Genomic DNA, 20,354 nt, shown 5'->3' on the forward strand with positions numbered 1-20,354 from the left:
AACACAGCTACTGCTGCCAATATCAGAGAAGGCCCTCTTCAAGTCTATAGCCTAACGGCCTAGCTGAAACTTCAGACTTCTGAGTTTGCAGAGCTTGGAAGCTTCAACTCCTATGGATGGAGGAAGCCAAAACACATATCCTTGCAACTACTACTGAATCAAGCAGACAGCAGTTGTCAAAAACACCAAGCACTACTCAACAGATGACCTTGGTTTGTAGTTCATCTACAGGGACTGGTATAAATCAAGGATCTGAGTTGCTTGGGAAAACATGGTCAACCCTGCCAGTCCTTCTGCTGAAACAACTAACCCTGTTCCTGCACCCTGCTTTTGTAATAGAAAAGTCCCTAAGAAAATGATGGTGACTTCTTTTTACTCACCCATGCTACCAGATTAGAATCAAAATAAATTTAAAAAAAAATTAAAGAGCCTTTGGTCCTCAGGTTTAACAGCTGTAAATATGGATTGGGTAGATCTGAAAAAGGTCTAGTTCCTAGGGAGGGGTAACCTGCTGGATACTGCAGAATTTCGTACAGGAGACTGCTGCCTGCTTCGCAGCTGACTGAAGAGCGTTCAGTTGGCATACCCTACCCTCTCTCAAAGGCCTTGTCTTGCAGTGTCTCCAAGAGGTAAGATTTTTCCATGTACAGCAGTCCTAAACAAATTCCTGTGTATTAGTTTACTGACGTCTGTGAGACTGTTAATACCCTTTCATTAACATCATCTAAAAAGACAGCTAAATCATTAACTGGTCAAGCCTTAACATTTTAACTTAAATGTTTTATAAAACTTTAAAAACTAAACATTCAAAAGTATATATTATAACAATAGACTACCATAGAATAAATACATAGGTAAGCACACTCCTAGACTCCAATATTAAATTTTTATTAGGGTTACACCCTCCTCCTTTTTCTTCTTTTTTTCCCCTCTCGACTTTGTTCTGATGATGTTTTTCTAGACAGATATTTCACACCTCTTCAAGCTGCATTTTTCTGTGGAGCCCTTAAATTGCAGCCCTGTATTTACTCTGGGGACCATCTATTATTCTATACTGTATATATTTCCTAGCTATATACATGTTGTTTCAAGAAAAATAATCAATTAAGACTTTAAGAGACATTTAATGGATGGCATAAATACCATCTTTTTAGTATTTCTGCTGGGTTGACTCATATAAAAAGAATTCAGTTCCACTGTCGATCCAAAATATACTTTATCTCAGTAATGGTTTTTCTGTGAGACATCTGAACTGCCATTGGGCCACTTAAAAATGCAATATTAAAGACAAACACAATTTTATTTTTATACTTCAGACAATGACATTTAAAATGATATTGGATTTGTGTGAAAGTTTTGAAATATAAATCTTCTTTGTACAGCCCATTAATATATTATGCTACATCCAAATAACATAAAAATATATTGTTAAATTGCTCTGTTTCTCATATAAACCAGGGGGAATGCTTTATATTGGATACTGCCAAATACTTGTGTTCTCTAAAAAGAAGGTATCCCTTGGGTGGGGGAGGGGGATGTGTGTAAAACAGAATAGCGGTGCATTTTCCAGCAGGCAAAGAAATGTCCCTTTCAGTAGGGACTGCAATGGAAAGAGGGGAAACCGGTATCAGGCAGCAGGGGGAGGAGGAAGCAGAGACAACATCTTCCTCTGCTTCGACAAGTCAGTGGTCTAGGAAAAGGATCTCTGAAACCAAACCAGAAAAAAAAAAAGGCACAAAATGCCCCATCACTCATCTCTGGTATGCAAACATGAGATGGATAGGAACAGCAGTTTTGCCATGTCATCAACTCTCAGCAGTGAAAACCTTCAAAACGGTGTAGGTTTCATTACCTATCCAAGGCTGATAGCACGAGGGATTAGCAGGGAAATTCAAAGCTACACAGGTTGTTGGGTTTTTTTTTCCAAGGGAGTAAAAAGTTCAGCAAAACTTTTGGTTGCCAATAACATGTATAATTTAGGGCAACTGGATTTTGTCCTCCTCCTCCCCCATGAGAAATGAGAGCTGTAAATGGAGTTAACATTGACAGTGCTAACAGGAAAGCAGAGCTGCATGGCTCTTCCCCAGCCAGGAATTCTTTTAAAGTGTCAAAGCTTTGACTGCAATTTTCAGTTACTTCCATCTCGGGCTGATATCGCCAGATGTTACAAATCACAGCACAGGTGGGGATTGAGGAAAAGGGCAGAGGAGGATTTCTTGGACATGTCCCATTATCCATTAAAGAACGTGACGAACCCCACAATTTTATCCCTAGTGCAACCTGTAAAGTTATTCTAAAGCCAGATTTTCTGCAGTGAAAGGGTAGTTCATTAAAACATGCATCAGCTGTTGAGAGAGTAATAAGTATTGGCAGAATATGGATTCTTCTCCCTAGTTGTAGGAAGAGGCCAACACATATTTCAGTAAAATCCTATTGCATCTTCAGGTGGAAGTCTAATGTGCTGCTTTAATGCAGCTGGTATTCTTCTGTAGGGAGAGCAGGATGGTGCTAAACAGACAATTCCATTCATTTGCTTCACAAGCTTTCCACCATTTTCCTCCCCAAAACATATTTGCTACGCTTCCTTAACTGCATTAAGAGGCATTTTGGCTTTCCCCTTTTTAAGCAGGGAAGTGACAAGAAACATGCTGACAAATGGACTCATGCAGTAGTTGCATGGCCTATAAAAATCTCTGTGTATATATACATACACACACAGATTTTGTATATAAAAACCTAGGAAAAAACCTTAATTAAAACTCATAACTATGGCTAAGGATTTTGAGGAAGGCATTTGTCAGGAGTGGGGCAAGGAAGGAAACCATATTTTACACCACCATTCTTGCAGGACCACAAAGTAGATTAAGATAACACAAATTTTGGAAGCACTAAAAAATACATTTTGGTGCATTATTAACACTGACACAGGTTTTCCAATAGGATGAGCTATGATCTTGTACAGACTGCTCCATTTCTCAGAAGATATTCTTAAAATGTCACAAGACATATTAAACATTTAAAAAGAAAAAAAAAGTACACTGTCTCTATGCTCAGGTTTCAAAAAAAAAAAAAAAAAGGATTATTTTACAGAGATGGGGCCGGGGGGGGGGGGGGGGGGGGGGGGAAACGCAGCATTACCATCACCTAGGCTGTACGTTTGTTATACCAAAAACTTGCAGAACCAAATAGGACTCTGATCAAAGAGTACTCATAACTTAATCTGATACATAAACGGTGTTGTACAAATTACAACCTTTCTAGCTTCCTTGTGACAATCTACCATAAAGCAAATATTATCTACATGTATTTTAAATAACATCACCAGAAAAATAAAAAGTTTATCAAATGAAAACATGTTTCAATTAGACCATGCTCTTCTAAAATCATGCTAAATTTATACAGTAGTTAAGTTTGTACTCATTTTTAGCCTTTTTTTTTTTTTTTTTAAACAAAGATTCAAAACCACTGATTGTAAACTCATTGAGGAGGCTGTAGTTTATTCTGGCTCTTTTTTGATTGATAGAACTTTTTCCAGAAGTCCATGCACTTCTCCATTCACACCATGTTGATGAGAGGTCTTACTCCCCATATGGCTATTGTAAGGGCTTCTCAAGTTACTAAAAGGAGTTTTAAGCTCTGCATCAGATGTCAACTCCTCTTTGATTGTAACATGAGTTGAACTATCAGTAAATGACGGTTCATTCCAAATCTCTTTCTCATGTGCTTCTTGGCTACTAACAGAGTTGCCGCCTTTCTGTAACATGTAGTACAATATTGGATTTGTTTTGGTCAGTCTTGGTGAGTCTTTTTCATTATCATTCTTGTCCATACCTGTGATAACCCATCTGATGGGCCCTTTTTCACTGGGCATGGAACACATGCCAAACTGGTCAGACTCAAGTCTAGATACTGTACTCCCCAAATGCTCGGGAAAAGGAGAACTGGCAGGACTTTTTACTGCTATAGGATACTGAAATGTTCTATGATCTACACAATTGTTCTGTTGTACAGGGCTTCCCATTAATGCATTTACTGAAGCAATGCTGAATTCAGGTTTATTAATTGTTGCAGTGGATTTGTTTCCTTTTTTCTTGCCCTCCGTTAGTATGCTGTTCCTATGTTGTGACAGATCTCTCTCACAGTTTTCTGAGAGAAGCAGCTGTTTCAACACATTGAATCCTTTACCATCTCTAGACCAACTCCTATTTTCACTTTCATTATTTGGACCATGACTTACAGCATATTTAAATTCAGCATCACTTCTGCTGAATTTCAGTTCTTGCTTGTTAAGCAAAGGCCCATACAGCGCTTCAGTAGAAGAAGAGTGGTTGTTTGCAGCATCAGACACATTACTTTTCATCTTTTTTAATGGACTTTCCAAAGGCTCAGCATGAAGCTTCCTCTTCTTCGGTACTGTGCAAAGACTCTTCGATTCAAGGTGTGTCAGTTCATTGTTTCGGTGACTTCTGTCCAGCTCATCTGCAGGATAGCTGTCTTGATTCTGCCTCAGCAACCTACTTAGCAGGCCGTTTTTGGAAAACGAGTAATCTTGAGGTGAAAGAGGCTCAGATTTCAACTCCTCAGATGCTGGAGAAGCAGCTGTGTTCCTCTTCAGTGAATGAGCAAATCCTTGAAATTTATTACCCTTGCACTCTCTCACTTGTGCATTTGAATTATAAGGAACATTTGATTCTTCAGATGGTTCAGTTTTTATTTTCACCGTCAATATTTGCTCATTCAAAGCCTTATCTGTCTGTTCTTGAGAATTTTCATCTCTTAAAAGCATCCTCTCTTTCTTTTCACTTTTTCCTTTATTGGGAGTTCCCAGAAGCAGCTGAAGGACAGTGCGCCTTTCAAGGAGATTTTCTATTTCCGAACCTGGAAGTCCTTGTTCAGCGGGTGGAGGCTGACAACTGAATATTTTGTTATTTTCCTCATGTGCACTCAATTTATTTGTAAGCAGAGGGCTGTTCAATCTATCAATCAAACCAACAGGTTTATCTGTGTTCCCTGCTAGCAGCTGTTTGCTAGCTCTTTGTTCTTCACTTGACATGGAAGTCTGCATGCCGCACTGAGCCAGGTTCTGCAACAGCTTGCTGGCACTGAATGCCGAAGAGTTCTGGGGACTATCATTCCTGGTCAGCTTCGCTCCTTGAACTTCCTTGCTTTTGGAAAGGTCTATCAAATGTTTAGATGCAGGATTCACCAGTCTGTCTGGCTGCATGGGGCAGGCATATGGTGGCGAGCTGCGCTTGATGGCCAACGACTGGTGTGAGAGGTTTATAGGAGAGTCTGCTTTTGCAGAAGCCAGCAAAGGTGGAGTGCTTAACGGAGTAATTCGATTTGCACTGGGACTATCAGTAACAGGAGTCCTTTTACCAGTCTGTACAGTGAATTTTGCCACATCAGCTGCACTGTGTGGTCCCTGAGGGTCATTATTCTTGTCTACCTTTTCTTCACTCTTATGGCCAAGTAACAGCTGAAGTAGTGTTACTTTTTGATGGGGATTCAGCTTTGAAGCTTTTGGAGTGTCTTTGTCTTCCTTGTTCTCTGGACAGGAAACTTTTGGATCCCAGTTATGAATCAAGGTCTGAGTCAGGTTATCCAGTGATGCAGGTGGACCTGCATCTGGTTTATCTGTCCTCTGTTTAAAGGACAAGTCTATAGGAAGACAGTTAGAATGAGAGCTTTCATCATCACTGCTGTCATCTTCTGTAAAACTAGGATTGTTGTCTGAATACTCATCAAGAGTTGTTGGTGTGCTGCTGTCTTCAAAAATGCTGGCTCTCTCACTCTGTTCATGCCCTTTTATGTGTTTGGTGGTATTCTGGCTTTTCAGCAGATGTAAGAGCAAACTGTTGCTGGAAGAGGTTTTCAGGTTGCTCCTTTCCAAAGTACTTTTATATCCCATAGTTTTGGGAGGAGAATGCATGATTCCCACTGAATTCTGAAATGGTGCCATATTGCCTTTACTAGGTACTGTTTTGGTTGATGATCCTGTTTGACCATTGAGATGGCTTGTCATTCCTTTTCCTAAACCGAATTGGCCAACATCTTTCTGAGTGCTTTCTTGTAATCTGGCCATAGCTGCAAGTCTCTCACTTGCTATTTGACTTGCATTTTGTGCTTTTAAAGCATGTTCCCTGGAGTACTGCTGCAAGTGAGCTTCACTTGAAAGAAGTAAAGCTAGCTGGCTGCATGCTACGCTGGGCTTCGGTGAAGCAGCAGGACTAGATCGTTTCTCTACCATGCTTGCAACAGCTTGTAATCTTGCAGCACATGACAGTGGCTCATTTATCACTTTAGGTCCACTCTGCCCCACATGGGGAGATTCTATAAACCTCTCTTTGGGCAGGTTCTTTGTTATATCAGGTAGGCTGCTGTCCAGCTTCTGATCTTTTGCTTTGCTCTTCTTCAACAGTGTCTTCAGGTGACTGGATGCAACACCATAACACCTTAAATCTTTCTCCACTTCTAAAGAGTCATGGCTAAGGGAATACCCTTGCTCCTTAAGGCTTTGCCTAATCTGCTGTGACAGAGCAACACTCTGCAGCCTAGAGCTGAATGACTGAAGCAAAGAGGCAAGTAATGTGCTATCCTGTTTGCCTTTGGGCACATTTTCAACCATGCCAGCTAACAAAGCTTCCTTTTTCCCATCTAAATCCACAATGGAATCAGACAACCGCCTTCTCTTTGCTGCATTCCAGTCTTCAGAAGACTGCAATAGTCTTGCTTTTTTGAGGTGCAGCATGCCAGATCCCCGGTATGTATTCGTGTTAAGAACTGGACCATTACTTTGACAGTTAGGAAATATATTTCCAGAAATCTTAAAGTTTTGATCCTCTCCACTATGCCCAGTAGACTTTTTGTCAACTGCAGTACCTGAGCCTCCTGCTGCTTGATGCATCAGTAATCCCTCTAGATAAGTTAGAACAACAGAATCCTGGTGCATCTCAGAGCCAAGCTCTTCTCCATGAGTCATGTTCAATAAGAGTTTCCAAAAGGGCTCTGGTTCTATTCACTTCAAGACTAGTTTTACTGTAGCTGAATTGAGATGCAGAGTTAAGAAACAGGTAGATGTCTAGAGTGTATTCTCACAGACTTTCAGAAACAACACAAAAAGTCATATTCCAAAGTAGACTTCTTCCAGTGTATACTGTTTGATGAGACAGGTTTCCAATCCTATCAATCTGATATCTAGACGAGGTATGAAAGATGTCTAGGACGAGCACTCAAAATGTGGTTCCGAAGTAACAAAGTTCCATCAAGTATTTTACGTCTTCTTTCTCCAGGAAGCCAGCTTGTTTTTCATCCTTTTCCATCTCCACCAAGCACATAAAATTCCTAAATGAAAACAAACAAAATAAAACAGAAAGAAAAGATTTAGGATAAGACCTAACTGCATCATATATATATATTTTTCTTTGTTTGTTTTTTCTTAAACACATTAGATACTCAGGATATATAAGCAGCAACACCATTCTAGACAGAATTAAAAAAAGCCCACAAGTAATGGACAAAGTACATGGTAACTAATGTAAAGAACTTTGTGAAAACAATTCTGAGGCAGAAAATTTTAAACAAAACTTAACTATCATAAGCATAGGCACTGCAAGGGATCAAATTTTTCTATCCTGCAGGTGAAAATAAGGAAGAGCAAACATGAAAGGAAAAGTTTAAATCACTCTATCATTGCAAAAAAAGAAGTTAGACTGGATTTTACTTCACAGTTGCATCAACCTTTTTTCTTAAAATGTAAATACTCGGGACACACAGACTATCACTCAAAGAATTAATGGGAGTCAACGTTTAGGTTCACATGGAATCTGTTCACAAATATCAGAACAGATAACATCATACATGCAAGCACATTCTTGTTTGGTAGGTAGATGATCTTGCTAAAATAGAAATGAAGTTACCACTGCTGCTTATATGATAGGAATGGTAAAATGATGCTAACGTTCCTTATGCAACATAAATCCTGGTATCAAAACCCCCCTTCACTGGAGGATTTTTACGTTTACATTCTTTCCATGTACTAAACATATAATGGTTAAAAAACTCTGGTCTTCCCTTTAAGTCTTGTTACTTTCAAAGAGTATGGAAAATCTCTACTCAATACTTTCTTGGATGAGGTGGCACACTATAAAAAGCTGTTTTAAGAAGTATAGTGGCATTTATGTTCGTTGTATCTCTTCAATTTTTGGTTACATTACTGGTCAATGACAGCATGAACAGTTCAGACAGTTTAATGTTAAGACCATTACACCACACCGGTTTATTCCTCCTCTCATTCTAAACTGGCATAAATATTCAACACAAGCAAAATCTGTCTTTCCACATAACTACTATTCAATTTGCTTTCACAGACTAAAAGCCCACTGAAAACCTGCATTTACAAGTTTAAAAAGTATGTACAGAGATTAAACCCTTGCCTCCTTAAAGTGAGTGAGTATTTTATGATTGATTTCCCAGAGGTTATTTTTTAATTCAAAAGCTAGTGGCAACTACAAGTAAAAAAATTCTCATATCTAAAACATTTTCAAAAGAGGAGTCTAAGTGAACAGCCACATCACTAACAGTCCATATATCCCCCTGTGCAAATACTCCTTTTCAAAGATTTTTAAGTTATTTAGAGAAAAATCTAAAAACTGAGATCTCAAGAAAAACAACAAGAATTAAAATACCATCAATGCACCGTAGTGTTAATAAGCACATCCATGTATCTAAATAGCAAATGAAACGTTGGTAGCTTTTGGTGGGGTTTCCAAAATACAACCTACATTAACCAGCATTTATATAATTACCTGTAGAAGACACACAGGTAGTTTAAATTAACTACAACTTAAATATGGATTTACCTAATTAAAAATTACTGATCATCTTGTTTCTTCAAAGACCTGCACACCTCTGGCTGAGCTTTTGCTGAGTTTCAAAAATAAATTGACTAAAATCAGAAATAACAAATCCTTGGCGGGGTGGGGGGACGCAATAAATCCATTTTCAAATTCATTCATCAAGTATCCAGCAACTGCAACATCAATACAGCTAAGCTTACTTAAAATACTTGAGAAGGCAGTTTATCTAGAAAATACATTTTCTCAACTTCCCCAAAATAAACTGCTTATCTGTAGCTATGTTTCATTCTTAAGAACTGAGTACCCCCTGATACTGTGCTTTCTGTTTAAAAGAATAAATTGATTTTTTTTCAGAATTTCTTACTATGTGACAGGTGACCTTTACAATAAGGTTACAAGCAAACGGACCATTGAGGCAATATTCAGTTAAACTTTACTTACTGCAGCTGTAAAAGAACCCAAAAAAACCAACACAGTACATTTATGCAAATCCCTTGGGTACTCAAAAGCCTGTTGCAGCAGGTGACATTTGTAGCCAGTACAGCTTACATACAGTAACTATACTCACTACAAAGGAAATATCAATAACTTTACAGAAACAGAGTTTGAAGTAAAGGAGCCTTTATTAAAGAGAATTAAATCTGAAAAGCACTTTACACACAAGGAATGGGACATCAGCAATTCTTCTAAAAAGTCTGATCTTGTTTAGTGCTGCAAGTATTACAGCATTATAAAATCTTGTATGACTTAATGTACAAGACACAGGTATGACGAAGTCATCTGTCAAGAACTGAAAACACACAAAAACTCTCTAAACCTACACCTTACTTGTCATGTAAAATTAGGTAGCAAATTTCAGAGTTTGAGGGCAAAATCTCATAACCAAGCATTCCCAGGGAGTTTTGAATCAGGTACACCTTTCTAACACTATCTAAAGTGTGGGCAAAAGGGAGACCAAAGCAGCTTTGGCAACTGATGTTTAGCTGGACACAAAGGCAAATCAGTCAATAATCTTTTAAAAACATACAGACTGTACTAAAGGATTTCCCAGGACCCACTGAAATATTAATCATTTTTCTCACTGTTAAATATTACCAGAACCAAGGAAAGGGAAAAAAAAAAAAAACCCAGAAAGAAAAGAGGAGCTGTGCAGCAATAGAATTCTTAGTTCCCAGTAAGGGCTGAAGTAAAGTTGCTGCAATTAGCCTCTAACATCAACTTCTAATATCTATGAATTTCTACACCTAAAAAAATTTAACTGTGACAAAACAAAACGCTAAAATTGATGTGCTTTCTTGACCACATAACTGCTGTACATGGATTTTTTTGTTGCTTCAGCTATCTTCTTCCAGACTTCTGTATGCTAACTTGTTTTTCAGAGACTATTTTCAGAACCTCCAAGAGCATGCACCAATCACGGAGCTCATTAAACCGTGTTTACCTAGACAGAACTAAAGCAGCAACAGGATCTGCAGCACAGATGCTGTAACCTGGGGAGATGCTCCCCAGGTGGAACATATCATGGGAAGTCAGTCCTCCAGCCTTTTAAAACGTGCCTAGGGAGAAGCTGTGGGCAGAATTGAGAAGATAAGAGAACGCTAAAATGTACACTGAAACTTGTATGCCCAGAATATGAATTCTACTTCTGCAGTTGTTTCTCTTTCTTTGCAAACTACAGCCACAAAGATTTGAAAAGAATGGTTATAGTAAGCTTTGAGATTCTTTGCCTACCACAAAGCATTATTGCTGCAAAAGAGAATGAAATTCGAGAACACATCTTCTAATAGTTTAAACCACAACATCTGAGCTGTATTTAAATAACTCTTAGAATTAAAGAACATTTCAACTGTAAAACCTAATTGGACACTCTAAGTAAACAGCAGCCTTCAAGTTAGTCTAGCTGCTGCCATTTAAGAAGAAGAGTTTACAGTTTTAAACTGGTAAAATGGCATTCATAACACATTTTTCCAATATCTCTGACCTAGTAGTATCTTTAGTCAAATCCCTTTGATAAATGGAACAGAGGCACACAGCAAATTAACAACAGTAGGCATGTATATTTTTTTTTGAGTGTTAAGGGTGCACAATCTACTGGAGATAACTCATGAAAACTTGGTATCAGGTGTCATCATCTGCAGTCTTAATTCACAATCTGATTAAAAAAAAAAACAACCTTGTAGAAACTACTATGGTATTCATTTAGAAAATTGCCATTAGCTAGGAGATCACCCACACGAATACTTACTGGAAGAGAAATTGTCTATACTCATGCACATTTTATGAATGGTTAGTAAAGGTTGAGATGTATATATACACACACACAGATGAAGCATGCATGTTGTTGTTTAATGACTACTAAAGTCTGTAGTAATTTCGGGTTCTGTTTTTGAGTTGAATCGAATCGTGAATTTTGTAGAGTTGAAATCAAACCGGTCTGTGAAATTAAAACCTTCAGCTTAATACATTAACTGTTCTAATGGTTAGAGGCTACTGAAGAGCCAGGAATCATATCTCACTAGCTCACTACCCTCCCATTCTCATAATCCCAAATATGTAAAGGCTAGAGGCCACCACATCAACCAAGGGCTCAGACAGTTATTTTAATTATTACAGATTTGAGGAATGCAGTGTAGTGATTACAGTGGCAGCTTGGGATCCAGAGGTCCAATTACCCGCTGTGCCGCAAACGGGCTGGCTGACTTCTGGTTTTACTTTTCTGTACCCTGTTTTCCCAGACGGAGTAATAATAGATGCAGACTTCAGAAAGGTAATTGAGGATAAATATATCAAAGGCTGTGTGTTGCTCAGCTGCTCCACAAACAGCACTAGGTACCCAAAACACAGGATATTAACTGATTTCCCATCTTATTGCTGCCAGCAGTGAAATGCTGCAGAGCACAACGAAATTAAGGTCTCCAGAGAAATTCCTAGATGCACTGGAAATTGCAGTGAAGTCTTGCAGTGAACTAAACATGAATAGGGAAGATGAGACTAGCTGTCCCAGAATTATTTTGTTATTAAGCTCAATTCGTACTTCTCTGATTTCAGCAGGCAGGAAGGATGCATTCAGAGTGGTGATATAAGCACTTGAGCTGACTCTTTCTGCTCTGAGCAGTGAAACAGAAGTGATTCAGAAACCTAGTACCAAATCCACAGAACTGCACAAACAGGCAGGTACTTCAACAGCACTTAAGCTTGTGCTTTAAGAGAATCAAGCATTTAAGTGCTTTGCTAAATCCCTGCTTTATGTCAGAAATCTCTTGAAGTGAATACAGCAGCTGGAAGCACTTCACAATTTTGATTCAGGCTGTCAAGATGTTTTGAAGGTTTCCTTTGCAAATGTAATTTAAAAAAAAAAAGCAAAAGTGATCACACGGTGGGGGAAAATTCATACCAAAAACAGAGCGAATTCTTCCATGGTTGCATTCAAAAGAACTTGAGAATCAGCAAGACAATGAATTAATTGGAAAAATAAAATAAAAATCAGGCTCCTCTCCTACAATCACAGGATATCACTCTGAGAAAGCAAAAACATTTCCCTCCCCCCCCAGGAGCTTGGCATGTTATTCACTCCTTCACTAGACCTACTAACTGACTCCAAAAGACATTTTTAAGATGGAAAGGATAGTCTGTCACTTTTAAACAGCTCAGTCAGGAGAGGACACACAGGGAATCGTGTTGCAGCAGGAGCTCCCACTGCCGCCAGGATTTCTGGAGGGGGCTCCCAAGGCTCCAAGCCCAACAGGGAGCTGGCATCCCCATCCCGGGCAGGGTGTTCCCTGCAGGCTGGTGTGCTCTCACTGCCTGTCCCGCGGCAGCACATGGCAGCATTGCTCACTCTATGAAATGCCTCCTTGGCAGGGTCAGCAAACATCCACAGCTCCATGGCAAAACCCTGTGCAAGTGGTGTAAGACACGGAAAAGCCTTTTCCCTAGCGTTCAGTTAAGGTGTATACTACCAAACATACTCCTACTGTCCTTGCTTTTTCTTAAGAGAAGTTTTAGAGAACAGAAAGGGGTGGTGTTTTTTCTGCACAGGGTGGGGAGGAAAGGGGAAAGAGGGTGAGTGGAAGGGAATGGATTCAAACCAGTCCTGTCAAAAACTCCTGATGATTTTAGCAGCTTTAACAGTAGGATTTTGAAAACTACCACAGAACACAGATTCCCTAACAGTTGATGCAACAGCTCAAAGAGATACAAAGTCTACCATTTCACAAAAGTACGTGAACACTGAGTAACTGAAAAGTCCCCAAGTCACATAAAACTGACAGGAACACAAAAGCAACAGCACAGCAGACACAAGAAAAACTTCTTGCGTAAGTAAAGTCTGGCAGACCACTAGACTAAAATGCTAGCAAACTAACAACTGTAAGAAAAAAATCTAGATTATTCTGGCAGTTGGGACTATTTAGATTTACTTTGGCTTTTAAGAGACTGCTCAAATGTAAATGCTAATTGCTGTCACTGTTAATCATGGCCCCAGGGGCACATAAAGAAGGGGAGGCTGTTGGTACATATTCCTTCTGGGGTATGAAAAGGGCAATTCAGACCCCTATCTCAGTGTCCCTCTGCTCCTCAGATTTCATATGGGATTCTCTCCAGTTTGAGAATCTGTGACTCACCCAAACCATGCAATACCACCTTATGGCAGTGAGAAGCTTTAGGACGATATGTGATATATATCATGGGGAATATAAAATTTCCACTGTCTGCTTAAATGACGTGTGGAAATGTCAGAGAGTTTCATAATTACACAGAGAGCCTTTCCAGGAGGCAGCAAGACAGGTTGTGCACATTTGTACCCATGCAAGGAGAGACACCAAATTCAGAATACCTCCAACTCAGCAGCAAAGCATTTTCATGTGAAAAGACCAAAAAATCTGAGCAGTGCTGACTACATCACAAGTTTTACCCAACTGCAGGGAAGCACATTGAAAGAAACATTCATTTAGCTCTGATGCGCTGCTCTGCCCAAGAGGGGACAGTATGAGTGTGACAACAGCAACCCGAGAGCAGCAGTGCTCAGAGAAAAAGGTATGTCTGTGCTGCAGACTGACATGTACAAGAGAGAGCCAAGACAGCTCAGGAGCCAGAGTGAGCCTAGCCTTGCAGAAAGGGAGACTATGGAGATTAGCCTGCCCAGAGAGGCAGGGTACTCCACCACAGTGCTGATCGGCCGCCACTTGTCTGGTACTGGCAACTCAAACCATCTCAGCTACCTCTTGCAGCCAGCAGTGCACAGCTGACTGTGCCACAAGGCCTAAATTACATGTGATTCATGATTTTGAAGCTTATTTCATAAAACCTACAAGTTAGGAGAAGAAAATTAAAAACAAACAAAACAAACACCAAACCAAAACAAAATGGAAACTCAATGATAAGGCATAAAAGTTGCACACCATCCCATCCCCAGTAAGGGCATGAATCCAGAAATAGCACATATCACTAAATCTCAAATAACTTGGGCTAGTGTGTTGGTCAAAGCTCAAAAGTACAGTAAGCAGAAAGGCTTTTAGTTAATTCTTATTCAAGGGACCAAGAGCCAAGAAGGCACAAAAAGATATATACCGAGATCTGTTTCCAGGATAGAGAGGTGGATAATACACTGGTACGTACAACAGAATTGACAGAGGATGCATCTTTGCAAACCACTTGCCTATAAATACACAATTAAAAGGAAACTAACAATCAGATACACATTCCCCCCAAAACCTACAGAAACAAATTACTGATTATGCATTTAACTCTACATCAGCTCCCCAAGAATGAAACTCGAAGAAATCGATGTCCTCTTCTGGACAATCATGCTTTTTGAGTTAAGGTCAATGCATGCAGACAATGCATTTCCACATTTCTGACCTTCTGCTTGTTTGACAGACTCAAAAGATACATGCATTTATCCATGGCACTAAAATAAAATTGTGTATTTCTTGGATTTGTTGGAATAGCTGTACATCTTGGGTGATTTATGTCACTTTACATTACTGTTTGCACAGCTTTTATTAATAGTAGTAGTTCTGTTCCACTCGTGACCAAATGTTTCATGGTTAGTTATGAACAGCCACTTTCTAAACTTTTCACCAGAATAGGTTTCAGCTAACTGAACATAAATACACAGTAATTCTATAGCAAGGCGAAGCACAGGATCACAATTGCATAAGTACTTAAGTATATATGTGAAACCTCATAAGGTCACATTTAAGACTCAGATGATCTGGGATCTTTTTTTAAGCAACTGGAAGGACAATGGAGTTTCTATTTTAAAGCATACTGTAGGCAAAGTTTCTAAAGCCTATAGACACAGAAAAGGCTCATACAAGTGTCAGCTAAGTAGGAAAGGAAAAATCTGCATTAGCAAGAAGCTCTCTGCTAGTTCAATTACAATTAAAAATACTTTTTTCTCCTCTCTCTAAAACATCAATAAAACCAAGCAGAAATAAAGATGAAACAGTGCAAAACTTGGAGAAAAGATGCTAACATCCTGTGTTACAGAATGTCCTCATCTTAACACCATGCCAGAATTAAGGATTTTTATGTATGTATTCAGATTAAGTAAAACACTAAAAGCCTCGTAAAAATGATCACTTAGTTAACAATGCTCCTAAATATTAGGAATTGAGCTGCAACTCAACATTAGGCAGGACTCACAATACAACAATTAAAATACTGATTTAGCTCAACACTAATGAAAACTGTATCCACTGCTACCAAGCCATGGCAGCAACGATCAAAGCTGAGCAAGGGGAAGTGTTTAACCACCCCTCAATACAAGGGCATACACTTGGAAGGAATTTTTCAAGTTTTGTAAGTATTTTAATAATAAAGATAATATGCTGTCATAAAGCTGTGGAAAAGAGTTCTTACTAACACATCTTTTATGAGTGCTAACTGAAGGAAGTAGTTACAAACTAGCAAGAAAAGATTATTTGTTGTTACTGCTTGTTCCATTCACATCAAGAAAGTTGAAACAGGCACCCACTTAGAGATATGTGGTTGATTTCTAAGGGAAGAGTGTGATTTTCTACCCATTAAAAAATTACCCCCAAAATACATATTAAAAATAAATCTATTACTCCATACTTGCACAACAGTATTAGCTAATTTGAGACCGGCTTTCATAGTGCCTGTCAAACTAACAACCTCACTAAGTCTTTATAAAGCCTTACGTCCAAAGTGTCAGTTACACCAAACAAGTTCACTGCCACGTTACCATAAGTCTAAAATTAAGCCTGTGCTCAAGAGCCCTGCTGAACGTATGTGGCACCAGCGCATCACAGCCTAGGTGGCTGCCAGTGAGCTCCATCTCAGTCACCATAAAGAACAACGTTAGTAATAAATAAAATACATTAGGTTAGAAAGTGCACACTGACATGCATGCAAAAAACAAACAAACAAAAAAACAAAAACAAAAAACAAAAAAACAAAAACCCACAAACCAACCCACACAGGAATTTTTGTCTCATTTAAGTGTGAAACTGATGCCAAAATATGTAGCCCTGTCCAGGTTTGTGGATCTGCAGTCGCTTGTACCTGGAACTCCAACAAGGCAAATCAGGCCAAGGACCTCATCACTGTCAAAAGAAATCCCAAAGATCCTACTAAGTGGTTGTTTCACAGTTCTCCATGTGGGAAACCTTGCTATGAGAGTAGCATGAGGAAGGACAAAACCTTAGCCTCCTAATTCCAGTGCTGAACAGCACTTATGCCAAGTGAAGCAAGAGGAACACTGCCATTGGTGAGAATCACCAAGAGGAAAACAGATCTCCATGCAGAATTTCTGTGCTGAATACAAAAAAAAGTTACTGGTTGAAAAAAAGATGACCTTTTAAGAAGCATTCCTAAAAGGAATTTTAAAATATAAATTTAAAAAGTTGCAACGTATTCTTTTCAAGCCCTTTGAAATGTGAAAAGGGAACTGAAAATAATGGATTCAAATATTTTAATTTTTATATTTTACTGAGTTAATCTGTGAAGCTGGAATAGAAATCCTATTAAACTGAACTTAGTTTGTCCATCCTTAAAATAGATTTGACATACAAACACAAACACAAGGTCAAGGTCACAGATCAGTAAGAAAGATTACAAAGAGAACTGATGTAAGAGCTGGCATTCGATCAAAGATCCTGGATTTTTTTTTTAAGCACACTTACCAGAAATACCACTACATTTTCTTCACATTGGTACCTTACATGTTTTGAACTATTCCCTGCCTTTCAGGGAAGCTGCCCTGTGCTCATTTATTTTAACAGGATATGTTAGGCAGCATTATCAAGTAAACTAAGGAAGAACTCTTATGTTAAATGAAACAGAAATGTAAGACTGCTTTTAACCATCCTTTTTACTCTGTTCAGCTATATACTGAATATTAAATACACATTAAAACCACAAATCAAAAAGGAGAACCCACTCACAAATATAGGATATGCCATAAGACCACTGCTAGAGAACGAGGACCTGCGTTTATAACTACATGCAGTCTAAGTTACTTATCTTAATATAGCAATTGTATATTTGGATGTGCACTTCAAAGCACAACACTCACTTACTATTCTAATTATCTGTGTGTACAGCATAAATTTCTCAATTAAAAAACCCACACACAAACTCTTAACACAAGGTCTGTGCAAAACACAATCAAACTAACCTCTTCTGTAATCAGGACAACATTTACCTCCTAGAAAGCTTCTTTAATGCTGAACACTAAGTGAGCAGATTAAACGCAGTAGCAACAGTTGAAAGACTCATTAAAACTCAGCTGCTGAAAATAGTTAGCAATGAAAGCTATTTACTACACTATCCAACCACCTACCCAACCATTGATACATTCTCAAAGCTTTAAACACATTCTGAAAAATACTTAGTTTATAGGTCACATCCACTGGACATACCTTCTGACACTGAAGGGGAAGAAAAGCCATCCTGGGCAGTAACATTGTGTGACGTTCAAAGGTGTACTGCTGCCACAAGGTTTAGACGCTCATAATAAGTAGTAATTTATAAAGAATTGTGTGGCTTGTAATCTTACTTCTAGACCTCCACTTGCAACACCAGCACAGCACTGATGCTAGTCTAGACATGACTGGGAGCAGATTATATTTAGACGTAGGGCTATGAGTATAAATAGGGCCGTTCATGGTGGTATAAAGCTTTTATTGGAATACATATGGGGTGACCCGAGTAACCCACGTGCATGCAGGCATCTCAGACATTGCCAGTAAAACCTTCATGCCATTATACACCCTCCTGCAGCTTCCTTTGGTCGTGTTTGAACATTTGTTTACTGATTTTCTCAGTTTAGTTTTTGTTTAGGTATTACTTTTGCAGCACTATACCTGCGTGACTTGGGTGGCTTAGTTACTAACAAAGAGGCCTTAAATGAAAGGAACAAAAAAAAAAAAAAAAAACCAAAAAAACAAAAAACAAACTCTGTTAAAAAGGTGCCTCCTCTTTGAAAAAATCCTTCACAACAGTTAGATTGTCACCCTTGCATAGCTTGAGCTATGCAAGCAAGATACAAATCTCTCCTGAAGCCTGGGACGTGAGCTTCACAGTGCAGCAACAGAGGTGTTTTCAGCCCTGACAATGATTCAACATACTTAAAGTCACTGTTTAAAAATCAAATTCAGTTAAGTTGTAGACCTCTGGACAATACAGTTCCTTGTTTCCTCTTCCAAACTCCTCCCCAAAGGGGAGGTTTGGGGCTTAAAAGAAATTTCTATCCTTCCCACTTTGTGACAGGCTGATAGAAATTGTCATTGCACTGAAATGTTAAAAAGGAAAATAAATAAAAACCAACCAAACAAAAAACCCAAACCCAACAACAACATAAACCCAAAACCTAACAGAGGTTTCATTTAACATCCACACACACAAAAAATATTACGAAAAAAAACCCAGTACCTTATTTTGAGAATCAAATGGACATAAAAACATACATGTGGTATTTCACAAGCAGAAACATAGGAAACATTCATTTTTTAGCCATATAACTATCCACATTTCAAACTCTAAAGTAAGCATATTTGGACTCATAGTCTAAGTGTACTAACGTGAAAATGTGAATGCAAGAAAAAGTTTCTACACTAGGTGAGCTATATTCGTAACTGTTCATTCAGCATCATGTTAGGTCTTCTCTCATGCTTACATTGTTAAAAAAAGGGGGAGGTGGCAAATTTTATTTAATCATCATAGCCAAACCTTTAATAAGGAACCTCTAATAAATTTGCTTCACAGAGTCCCCAACATCAACCATTTCATGTATGCTGGCTTTGAAAAGAGAGTAGTGACAAAATGCAGTCAGTGACTAGCCAATATAACAACCAAACGGAATATGACAGCTAGCAGAAAGACAAAGTACTTCTGATCAATTCAGTAATTAAGTAGTCCACAACAATGGATTATCTTGAAGCACTAGATTGCTGTCATGACCCTATCTGTAGAAGTGTTACTTTATTTATTAATTTTTTAAGGGAAAAGAAAAAGCAAAGTATTTTCTGCGGTTATACTTACACGTGCAAAATGTCAAATCAAGAAGTATTTTCCAAGTGTTAAAATACCATTTTGATTAATAGTTTAATAGCAATTCCTTTAACTTTGTGTTTTCTTTAAAATCCATAGATCATGTTAGCAAATTAATAGTAGGACAACAAAATAATGGCAAGATTACGCACACATACAAATTTGTATGAAGCATCTAACTGACAAGCTGGCAGAATTAGGCACATAATATACTAATACTAATCACCAGTTTAAACATCATGATTATTAAAAGCAAACTAGTTCACTTTCAAAATGTGAATATTCTTCTATTATTCAGGACATAACATAGGATTTTTCCTTCCAAATAAGATGTGCAGGTTCAGTTATTCCAGTTTTCCCATTTCTCAAGTTGTTCAACATGCACCAACCACAGCAGGTGATCTGGTTTCCCACATACTGGCAATCTGATACTGATTCATCATCTAACAAAACTGGCTGGTGGTAGCAATCAGAGGCAGTGAGAGATAGGTGGTAAATTGTAAATTCCTCTCTGTGAATCTTGTCTCAGCTTGGGGCAGCGGGAACTCACAGAAATATCTGTAGTTGCAGCTGCAGTTTTAATCTGTTCACTTATTGTCCACTGATTAAGTAGGAGAGAGAAATTGTCGTAAAACTAGACCTAAAAGTCATGAAACTAGCAACTAAACCTGAAACTCCAAAGTAGCTTAAATTATGTATTGTGCAATATAAAGTTATTATCTAATAGTTATTATACATAACCACAACTCTATTGATTCCACTGATCAGGCTAGGTATTATTTTCATCTTAATCTGCCAGAGTAAAGACCTGCGTGTGGCTGACCGGTCACAATCCATGTCTTTGTGTTACATAAAGCCATCTTTCCTTGATGTATCTGAAGAGTCATTTCCCAGCTTGATATACCATCAATATGAAGCTTCAACATTTTCTGAATCAATAGATAGTAAGGCATTGTCAATGACCTGAAGGTAAGTTTC

At 38.4% G+C, this 20,354-nt stretch overlaps 1 protein-coding gene across 1 annotated transcript; it reads right to left on the reverse strand.

Moving 5' to 3' along the window:
* Positions 1–3,496: 3,496 nt before the first annotated feature.
* Positions 3,497–6,982, reverse strand: NRIP1 (nuclear receptor interacting protein 1). The gene has a single exon (XM_054388772.1). It carries the CDS (start codon positions 6,980–6,982, stop codon positions 3,497–3,499), a length of 3,486 nt encoding a protein of 1,161 aa, XP_054244747.1.
* Positions 6,983–20,354: the final 13,372 nt, after the last annotated feature.

The sequence above is a fragment of the Indicator indicator genome, chromosome 1, assembly GCF_027791375.1.
Source record: "Indicator indicator isolate 239-I01 chromosome 1, UM_Iind_1.1, whole genome shotgun sequence".
Lineage (NCBI taxonomy): Eukaryota > Metazoa > Chordata > Aves > Piciformes > Indicatoridae > Indicator > Indicator indicator.